The sequence below is a fragment of the Crocodylus porosus genome, unplaced genomic scaffold (assembly GCF_001723895.1).
Source record: "Crocodylus porosus isolate Cpor-Errol unplaced genomic scaffold, CroPor_comp1, whole genome shotgun sequence".
Classification (NCBI taxonomy): domain Eukaryota; kingdom Metazoa; phylum Chordata; order Crocodylia; family Crocodylidae; genus Crocodylus; species Crocodylus porosus.
In genome coordinates, this window is record NW_017728945.1 from 1,170,365 (window position 1) to 1,181,102 (window position 10,738).

The 10,738-nt window shown below is 43.3% G+C and overlaps 1 protein-coding gene across 1 annotated transcript in view; it reads left to right on the forward strand.

Moving 5' to 3' along the window:
- The first annotated feature begins 639 nt into the window (after positions 1 to 639).
- LOC109320530 (scaffold attachment factor B1-like) overlaps positions 640 to 10,738 on the forward strand; it is a 24,022-nt gene continuing 13,923 nt past the window's right edge. Inside the window, exons 1-8 of the mRNA XM_019550671.1 lie at positions 640 to 899; positions 2,438 to 2,525; positions 3,818 to 3,882; positions 3,967 to 4,182; positions 5,179 to 5,241; positions 6,035 to 6,062; positions 6,978 to 7,479; positions 7,897 to 7,946. Of these exons, the coding sequence (XP_019406216.1) occupies positions 705 to 899; positions 2,438 to 2,525; positions 3,818 to 3,882; positions 3,967 to 4,182; positions 5,179 to 5,241; positions 6,035 to 6,062; positions 6,978 to 7,479; positions 7,897 to 7,946 (1,207 nt within the window). The 5' untranslated portion in view covers positions 640 to 704. The remainder of the gene's footprint in view (positions 900 to 2,437; positions 2,526 to 3,817; positions 3,883 to 3,966; positions 4,183 to 5,178; positions 5,242 to 6,034; positions 6,063 to 6,977; positions 7,480 to 7,896; positions 7,947 to 10,738) is intronic.

The following is a 10,738-nucleotide window of genomic DNA, read 5'->3' on the forward strand; positions in this document are numbered from 1 at the left end:
CCGCTGTCCAGGTTGCGGCGCTTGAGCTCGGCCCGCAGGTCGATCACGCGCAGCTCGCTCAGACGCCGGGTCTCAGGCTCTGAGCCGGGGGCTACCCCTCCGCCCAGGAGCGTGGGCTCAACCGGCCCGGCCGCTGACTGACACTCCGCCATTGGGCCGCCGCAGTGCTGAGGGGAAAAGAGATCAGCGCGAAGCGGTCGGACAGCACAAAATGGCGGCGCCGCTGAGACGCACTCCGGGGCTCAGTGCGCAGGCGCACGACAGCGGCGGCAGGCAGTGTTGCGCCTGCGCGGACGCCCCGGCCGCCCTCCGCCGCCCCGCACATGCGCAGACGCTGCCTAAAATCATCGCGCATGCGCGGGGCTGAGCCGCCGTCGGGTGGCGGTCTGCGCATGCGCGGGACCGGATCTTTACACGTTCGGAGTTAGCGCTCTCTTCGCGCATGCGTGGCACCGGGCAGCTATCTCCTGTGTGGTCACGCTTACGCACTTTGCGCATGCGCGGGACTGGGCCACAGCGTATGTGGAGGCTTCGCGCATGCGCGGGGCCGGGCCGCCGCCTCCTGTGTGGAGGCTGTGCGCCTGCGCAAAAGCACTTCGCGCATGCGTGCTAGCGAAGGGGAGGGGGGGAACGCGAGTCGCCTCGGCCTGCCCACCATTTTGTGGTGGGATTACAGCGCACCTCCTGCCTCTCCCTACTCCGCCATGACGGAGACGCAGCCAGCGGCCGGGCCGGCGGAGTCCACGCCTCTGAACGCAGCCCCTGCGGCAGCCCCGGGCTCGGAGTCCGAGACGCGGCGGCTGAGCGAGCTGCGCGTGATCGACCTGCGGGCCGAACTCAAGCGCCGCAACCTGGACACCGGCGGCAACAAGAGTGTCCTCATGGAACGGCTCCGCAAGGTGGGGGGGAGGGGAAAAGGAGGGGACATCCGGGTCCTTTGTCCGGGGTGGTGCTCCTGCGCGCATGCGCGACCTGCCCTTCCCCCCCCTCCCCTGCGGCCTTCACTTGGGCCCGGGTCGTGGCAGCCTGTACGCGGCCTTCGGCACCCCGGTCTGCTGCGCCTCGAGGTATCTACAGCCCCCCCCCCCCCCACCGGGGTGCTGATGGTTTTGGGGGCTTCCACAGCCCTGCTCGGTCCCGTCCGGCTCAAACAAAAGGTCTGGCCACCACCGCGGGTGGTGGTCGTGTAGGCATATCAGGACCTCTGCAGGGAGGTGAGTGGCCCCTGGACAAACCCTTGTGCCTGGAGGTCCTGGCTCCTGGCTAAATCAGCATAGCTGTGTAGCGTTTGGGGGGGGGGGGTTCCGGTTGCTGTCGGCTGTCTTTATCTCGTCTCGTCTTGTGCGTTTTCGTCCTCCAGTCATCTATGGTTAGTTTTTGTAGGTTTGGCGAGCGGATGATGACATGTGGATGGCGTCCAGCTGCCTTTGTTTAGTTTTTGTAGGTTTGATGCTATGGCACCCAATGTCTTGGTCTTGTTTTTGTAGGCTGGATGCCACAGCTTCAAACTGCCTTTCTCTCGTTTTTGTAGGCTGGATGCTGTGGCACCCATCAGCTTTTCTCTCGTTTTTGTAGGCTGGATGCTGCGGCATCTAGCATCTTTGTTCTTCTCTGGTGCCCAGAGGAGCACTTCCATAGGATTGTAGCAAATGAGGGCTGGAAGGGACCTCAGGAGGTCATCTAGTCTGGCCTCCCATTCAAAGCAGGACTATCCCCAAGATGTATCCTTGTAGTGAAGAGTTTGTCTACCCAGGTCTTAAAAACATCCAAGGATGGAGAGTCCACACCTCGGATTATCCTGTTCCAGTACTTTACTACCTTCCAGTGAGAGTTCTTTCTTTATATCCAACCTCAACTTCCCTTGCTGCAACTTGAGCCCATTGCTCCTTGTTCTATCATTCACCCCCACTGGGAACAGTCCAGCTCCGTCCTCTCTCGATCCACCCTGCAGCGAGTTAAAGGCTTCTATCAAATCCTCTCTGTCTCCTCTTTTCCAGAGTAAATAAGCCTAGATCCCTCAGCCGCTCCTCCTAAGCCACGTGGCCCAGCCCCCAAAACCAGTTTTGTTGCTCCCTGCTGGACTCTCCAATTTGTCCACATCCTTTCTGTAGTGCAGGTCCTAAAGCTGGACACAGGACTCCAGATGTGGTCTCACCAATGCCAAATAATGCTTTCATTGTTGCCCGGGTTGCTTCTGTTTTTTCAGATACTGTAAATGTTGTGCTCTGATTCCCTATCTCAGTGTTGGGGCTTTGTACAGATGAAATGCGTGATTGCTTTTTATGCGCCGTTTGTGTGTTATGGGCTCAGCTTTTCTGTATGTGAAGAAATAATAGGAGATGAAAGCAGGGTAAACCCACAAAAAGATAAAGTACCAAGTCAATGTCTTCAACAAAGTGGTGTCATTGCAGTGACTCTCTCTTTCTGTCTCCCATAGGCCATTGAAGAGGAAGGAGGAGAGCCTGATGAAATTCCAGTGGCTTCAGAAATGATGAACAAGAGAACTCCAAAGAGAACTAACAAAGGTACAGAACAGTTCTGGAAAGGTATACATTGTGTCTATAATGTAGTCTTATTTCCTTGGGGGCTAGTTTTCTGAACTTTGGCTGTCCCATTGTTAATGCTACTGGTAAAATTATGCCAGCAACAGCTAAATGTATGAGACTTATCACTGTTTCCCTGACCAGCGGAGACCGATTATTAATAAGTTTAAACACAACTCTTATTGGTACGCCAATAAAATTATGGATAAGGCTTTAAATTTCAAGTGTATTTTTAGGACTAATGACTCCGACAGGATTGTGCCAGGAACAGAGCAAACAGCTGCAGTGTAAAACCATTACAAGCTTTGCCAGTAATCTTAATCTTCAGTTGCCGTGCTGCTGTTTGTTTTCTTTTCATAACTGTGTGTAGTTTCAGTGGCTCTCTAGAAAGATGAAATCTGTGTCATCACAGAATTGAAATTTTGCATGTAATAAATTGTACAGCCCTGGGGATAATTGTTTGCTCGTATTTGCTTAGTGACTGTTTCAGAGTGGTCCTGAAATGCAAGCTTTTTCATTTGAATCAACATTTTGCAAAGAAATCCTTCCTCTTCTGAAAGACAAGGTAGCCTACTACTACTAATAGAATGTAATTGTGTGAAAAAGCCTCAAATATTGACTTAGGTATTCAGATACACATATTACTGGAATTTCATTTAGCTCATGTTTAAAAACCAACCACATTTCAAAATGTTGCTTTTGAGAGTGTCGTTTGAAGCCACTTCCTTTCCACCCGATCAATGGTGGTTAAGTCTGAAAACCACAAAGTGAAAATCTTACTCAGTAGCAATTTCTTTGCATATTTCCCTGATGTGAGACTTGGCTAAACATGTTCTGGATCTTTAAACTGATAGCCTTTATGATTTGGTCTTTGTGGACCTGCCTGCAATATTTGGATCTAAATTGTAAGTTGTTAATAAATCAATCTTTTCCAGAACAAGTAGGACTTAAATAGTGACATTAGTCTTCTGTAATGATTATTTTTAAAGGTTTTATTTTAAAACATTTTTTATCTTTAACTCCTTTTAACTACTGAGGTCTTGGGGAGGAGAGAATGGTATAAGAAAACATAACTGTTCACTTAGATGTGATAAGAGATGTCATTTAATCACATCTAGTGTTGCAGTACTGTCTCACCTAGGGACAAAATTTGCTTGCTGCATCCGATCTTGGTTAATTTTTTTTATTTTTTAATGATGAATTTGGAACTTGAAGTTTAGCAAAAAGTGTATATATTCTGAGATGTTTATCACCTGAAGAATATTGTTTTCCAGGCCGAAAGCCAGAAGAAGAAGGTGTTGAAGACAATGGACTTGAGGAAAACTCAAGAGATGGACAGGTAAGTGAAATCATGCTTGAGGTTAAAAAGAGGGTGCTGCTTCAAGTCACAGTGAATATAGATCTATTCTCTTTCTTCTTTCAGGAGGATATTGAAGCGAGCTTGGATAACTTGCAGGATATTGACATGATGGATATTAGTGTGTTAGATGAAGCTGAAATAGATAATGGCAGTGCTGTGGATTGTGGAGAGGATTATAGTGCTGATAATATTCTTGACTCACTCTCCGATAGTAAAGACAATACTGATGCAGAAATGAAAGAACTTCCAGATCAGCTCACTGATCAGCTAGAAAATGAGGTGGGTAACTGGAAGTATTTCTACAGTCTTAAGAAATTAAGGAAGATGCCACTTGAAATGGGTCATTTAAACGTTAGAATCTAAATTTATTACTGCTTTGCTTTCCACATAAGGACGTAAGTTGGAAGTCTATTTCTTTACCATTACACGTGCCCTATCTGTGTCAATAACATCCTAGCTAAACATATTTAGGTCTGTTTGCATGCAGCATAACTCAAGCTTTATTCAGATTTTGCCTGTCCTGTTTTGCCAGTCTTTCAACTTAAATCTTTGCTCAGAGATCAGTATGAGAAACTTGGATGTTCTTTATCAGTATATCGCCAGTGAGTTGAAAGAGTCTTTAAATGTCTTGTTTGCTTCAGGTTTCCAAAGTATTACCCATTCCTTATTATGGGGTTGCCATTTCTGTTGTTTTTCTTTTACTGTTACTATCTGAGGATTAATGACATTGCATCACTGATCTCTTAACGTGGAAGGCAAAACTTTTCATTTTATTCAAATTAACACAGCTAGGAGTCCCAGTGGTGGATGACTTTTCTGATATAAGGGCCTAGTGTGTTACTTCTGAGACCTGCTTTACCTCTAAGTGACCACATTTGGTAGTTTATATATTTTAGACTTCTGGCTTCACTTTTTATTACCTTACTTCTAAGGTTCTAAAGTGACGAAGTTACTAAATGTTGTTTGTAAATCTCCTTAAAAGATCAGGAAATATTTCCAGTGGACAAGACTAATCTGAAATTAAAGAGTATTATAAACTTATGTTTTATTGGTGGTAAATGGTTCCTTAATTAACCATTAAAATACTCAGCCATATCTCAGTATTCCTACATAGTATTTTGAGGTTGGATCAAGAGCTTCTTTGAATACTGATAAATCTTTTTTTATCTGCCTTGGGAAATGAGAAACAATACTTCTGTATCTGATTTAGGTTTGTCCGGTAAAGCTATATTCAGTATTTGTAAGGAATGACATAATTTTCATTTAATTTTTCAGGAAAAGGTTGAGGATATTGGAACTGGTTTAGATGCTGTTTCATCTGACTTGAGTGAAACGAAGGTAAATTTAAAATTCAGCTCTATTGTAAATTATTTGCAGTGCTATATTAAAAATAGTCATTACGCTAATGTCTCAATAAGAGAACTGAAGCTAGCTTTTTATATTGATTAGAATTCAGTTATGATTTCTATTAAGCATTGTAAGACCTAAATTATATTACTTGTACAATGCACAGACTTATCTATTTTACTCTAAAGGTGCACATCTGCTCTGCCTTTTGACTCAATACAGACTAATCCCCAAACTAGCTCTCTTAGTTTTACAGTAAACAGTGGGTTCTCAGCTCACCTGGTACCTTTTTTGCCATTTGAACTTAGTCTTTCACAACTGAATATTTCTTTGCTATTTTTGGCTTCCCAATTTATCCTTTGCTGCTTGATTTTTAAATGGCATTGTGTCAGAAAACTGCTGGTTTGCGTGATGAGCACCACTAGAACTTAAATAGCCTGGCTGTTTCTTTAAAAATCAGTTGTTATTCATATATGTTCCATCATTTCCTCCTTTGGTGTTGTGAATTATACTGATTAGTATAAATGCGCAGTCCGGTTTTTCTGTAGATATTCATATAATTGATATGGGAGACATATCAGTACCTTGTAGCATTTTGAGTCATCTTCAGGCAGACTTGGCTGAACTAGGAGAGCCTTTTTTTGCTTTCGTTTAAAAATGGTTCTGGATAAATCAATCTTAAAGAAGCTTTGAGATTATATTAATTGAGACATCTTTTAAAATTCATGCATTGTTTTTCAAATGTAATTTAAAAACTTTTAAAAGCACTTTTTTTTCCTTACAGAAAATGGAGGAACCATGCTTGGAGCCAGGTACTGTTAAAGAAAAATATAATCCTGCCTTTTCAACTAATCCTATTGAGGCCGCTAGATATTTTATAAAATACATTAGTTTGCATTACATTTCTTATGGTGGACAGCCCAGATCATGCAAGGGTCATAGAGATTGGAAACCCAATCATATCCCCAGTTCTATGAAGTAATGTCTGTCGTTCAAGAAATATTTCACTGACATGTAATAGTTATTTTAAAAACTTCTTTACGATGCTAAATAGATACAGAAAAGTTGTTTGTAGTTTTTAAACTGAGATTGCCACAAGTAAAACAGATCTTGTGATATCCCACAGTGCCATAATTCTATAACTGTGTAGAGCAGAGAAGGCATTAGAAAGTTATTACAGGGGACTAAAATGTAAAAAAAAAATTAAATTAGTAACTGGATACAGAAGAAAGAAGACAGAGTTTCTTCCTGGAAATTTCATACAAATACTATTCACTTTCTGGACTGCAAAAATACTTGTGCACCAACAGAAGATGCCCCAGTTTTCATGTTGGACTCTGCTAAAAGAATTTCAGTGAAATTAGAAAATTGAACTTTCAGTGCATTGATTCATTCATTCAGTTACACGTCTTGGACTTGGAAGCTAAATAGAGAAGAACCAAACCTGAACAATTTCATGAAGAATTTCAAGGAACAGCCAGAAGGTTTTTATTAAATCTGTGGGGGCGTTTTTCTTCCGTGTAGCTTTCGGGCTTTAACGTAAGAGTTTGTTAGAGAGCAGATAGCCTAGGGCTCTTACTGTTGTGTCCACTAGGGTTTTCCAATCTCTGTGTAGCTTAGAAGGTCTCTTGGTGTTAGTGTGGCAGCCATGCCAGTTCCACATTTGTGATTGCTGTATTTCCCTGGTGATTAAATCTTGTGCCATTCTATTCCTGTTAAATCCGTAGAAAATGAGAAAATACTCGACATTTTGGGGGAAACTTGTAAATCTGAGCCACTTAACGAAGACAGTTCCGAAGTGGAGCAGCCATTTGCACAGGAAGGAAGTAACGTGGTGCCAGGCAGAAAGCTAGCGGAGGAAGAGGACGCTCTTGCTGCCGCTGAGTCGGAGGAAGAGGCCTTAGCTTTGGACAGCAAATCGGCCCCAGCGGTGGCAAGGAAGGAGGCAAAGCGTTTAGTTGTAGCGAAAGGGGAGACAAGTGAACAGACAATAGAGGAAGAGAAACCGGAGGACTCTGAATGTTTAGGAGTAGACCCCGTAAGCGATCAGAGTAGCAAAGCCTCCCAAGGCCCGGAAGCCTCTAGTGGGGAAACAGCGGATAAAGGCGCGGGTGCCGAAACCAAAGATAGTAAAGAAGATGCCAAGAAACCCGAAGACAAAGCTAATGCTGAAGACTCATCCGCTACTAAAGAGTCCTCTACCAATGAGGGCGGTGATCAGAAAAAGAGGTTTGTTTTTTCTCAGTTCTAGACCAGATGCTATCTTTTTTCATTGGTCATTAAGTGATGCAAATAAGCTGTTTCCTTCAATTGGCCAGCGAGACTGATGAAATTGTAGCTTATTCCTAAAGAATCTCTTTTGTTTCCTCTTATGCAGTTTGTAACGGGTCTGATTCTTTTCCTCAACCTTCAAAGGTTGTTATCTTAAATTATTCCTGTTTTTAATCTTGCATCTAGACATAATAGTCCATTTAAAAATCTGACTTCCCTTATTTCTTGTCAGATTTCTTAAAACAAGTTTGCAAAGTGTGTTTTGTGTTTCACAACATGGTTTCTGGTAGGTATTCAATTATAGCACCTATTATTATTTAGGGTTTTTAACCTTTTTTTCTTTCCTGATTGAATAACACTGATTTTTGTCTTTAGCTCAGTTGAGGAGGACAGAGATACAAAGGCAGTGTCAAAAGATGAAAAAGGTAGGCTTCATTTAAAAAAAAAAAAAACACAAACAAAAAAAAAAGACAAAACAAAAAAAACCCTTAATGTTTATTTGCAAAATCTCAGAACTTCGTTGCCATTTTTAGAATGCAGTATTTTAAATGTGTGTCTTCAAAAAAGTTGGCTAAAAAACCTTGTTTTAAATGCCAACAAAGATGCTTTATAATTCAGACCTTTTCAGGGGAATTTCTGTTACCATCTTATAACCCATTTTCTAAGATTTAGTTTTTCCTTGTTTAAGGATCTCTGTTGTGCATGTCTCCAAAGAAAGTTGCCACTTTTTAGCATGTATGCTTGCCATTGCAGCTGATTAACACTTTTTGCTGAGGAAAGTGTTCCAGACTAAGCACATGCATGAATATTGTGTGTTCTATATCATTTCCTATTTTGCTAAAAACACTAGTGTTTTAATAATTGCACATCTCACTCTAAATGTTTTAACTGCACACCTGCGACAGTCTTTAAGCTGTTGTCTCGGATCTCAGTCTTTGACCATGTCCAACTTATACTGCATGTACTCACTGGAATATTTTGACAAGCAGTGTCAGCTGGGGCCTTGCCTTCCTCTCTCCTTCCCCCTCTTGTTGCTCAGCTGCAGCTCCAATACTCTGCCCTGTCTCTCTCACAAAAATGGAAGTTGGCAACATCTGGCTGCTAACCTGTAGCACTCCAAATGTGTTAATATTGGGAGCAAATGGGCATTTCTGTTTTGGCAGCCTCTTTTACGCCATTTTTTTTTCTGACTCTGTGTTGGTCTTCTCTCATCTAACTATTGAGCCTAAACCCAGTGGTCTATGCCAAATTACGACTGCTGCCTAATAGACACTGTTGGAGTATCATGTTTGTAAGAGAGCTGCATTCTGGACATCACTCTGCACATGTTTGGTTAACATTATCCCAACTGGAGAGTTTGCAGAGCTTTTTTTGTCACTATTGAAATCTGCATCTGAAAAATCTGTTACAGTGCAGATTCTGGCAGATGCATTTTTGTAATCTAAACAGTGAGGGCCTCCTCTCCTCTCAGATGAAGTCAAGTTTTGGAAATAGTGCCTGTGTGATGGCAAGCTCCCATGGAACTATGAAGAACAGTGGTTTGGTGATTTACTGTAGAAGACGGTACTCAGCCAACTGCAGGTAGCCGCTGAAGAATTTCCACTTTCAAACTTTTATTCCATATGTGCAGGTTCTCTGTGATAAACCTGTCTAATTTCCAGTATTAAATGCCTTCTCTTCTGGCCCCGGGTACATACCAGCGCATTGTTCCTGCAGAAGAACTTGCCCATCACGAGTCATGATGTTCAAATTAAGTTGCAGATACTGCTTGTCTAAATGGTTAACAGAAAGCAGGCCTGTGCTTGTCCAGTGAGAGCAAAACTTTGGGTCTGGATCTCTCTTGGGGTATGACACTAGTTGCAGGAACACGTTTTTAAATCTACTAGTGAGACAAAAGTTGACGTTTAAAGTTGAAATCAAAAATGTTTTGGTCAGTTCACCCGAACAAGGTGTTGAGGTTGGTTATTCTAAGCTCAGGCTGGGGAATTCTTGAAGACATACCTTGGCAACATAGAAGAAGGAAGATAAGGCAGATTTCATTACCTCTAGCACTGAAGCCAACTCATCAATGTACCAGAAAATGATCTTTGCACCTAAATGGAATATGCACATTAGTCCAGAAATTCTTGAGGCTGCTGGAGTGACTGACACAGAATTGGCTGCTTGATTTTTAAGATCTGTTTTTATATGTTGCTGACATAATTTATTACCAAACTCAGGATCAAGGATATTCATTCAGATGGTTGACAGAAACATATTCAATGCAGACCTCCTGTTTGAAGTGAGATCCCATTGAAAAGGAATGCTTTTGTAAGAAGAGACCTTTTTTTTTTCCTTCCCCCCCCCCCCCCAAGACATGTAAGAGAAGGGGAGACCTTTTAAGTAAAGATGCCTTATTTGATGTAGAAACTGGAAGGAACATTCAGTTCCAAGGTATTTCTGTCTCCAAGCTGAGTAGCAGTTGGATCTATTTGCTACAGTATGGTTGCTAATGTGAGTGAGTCCAAGTGGTGTCATCCAGTGCAACCTGTTGGCAACTATCACACAAGTCCCTTCCCTCTAGCACTGGTGCCTGCTCAGCTAGATCATGAATAACCTTTTTAGCATGCTTCAGAAATGCTCGTGTGTCAGAGAATCTGCTTGGCAGCATTTTGGGGCTTAGCTTAGACCCTGAGCAATAGACCTGTGTGAGTAAGCAGCTATTCGATCCGGGTTCGGATCCAGCCACTTCGGATGCCAGGGATCCAATCCGGAGCTCTGGACCGGGTTCCCGCTTTGATCCGGCCAAAGCGGCTCCAGGTGACATGGGTGCTTGTGCAACTGTCTGTCTTGGGGCAGCGGCCGGGGGGTGGGGACAGCTACTGCAGGGCTGGCTGCTAAGCTACTGTGTTACCAGTTACCAATTAATCATGATTTACTCAGGGACTAGCTCAATAGAGAGTACCTAGCTACTACATAACGAGTTAGGGAGCAACAGTTAACACCTACAAAACCACAGACTGAGGAGAGGAAATAATACAGACAATCAGTTGCCCTAAGACAGAGACAGTCAGTTGCACAAGCACCCATGTCATGAGTTTTGTCTGTCAGCAGCTAGGGGTGCAGGGTCCCAGAGCCCCCCTGCACCTAGCTCCTCGACAGCTGGCAGGCTTTGTGGCCACAGCAGGGGCAACTACCCCTGCTGCTTTCGCATGGCTGTGCCTTAACACACAGTGTC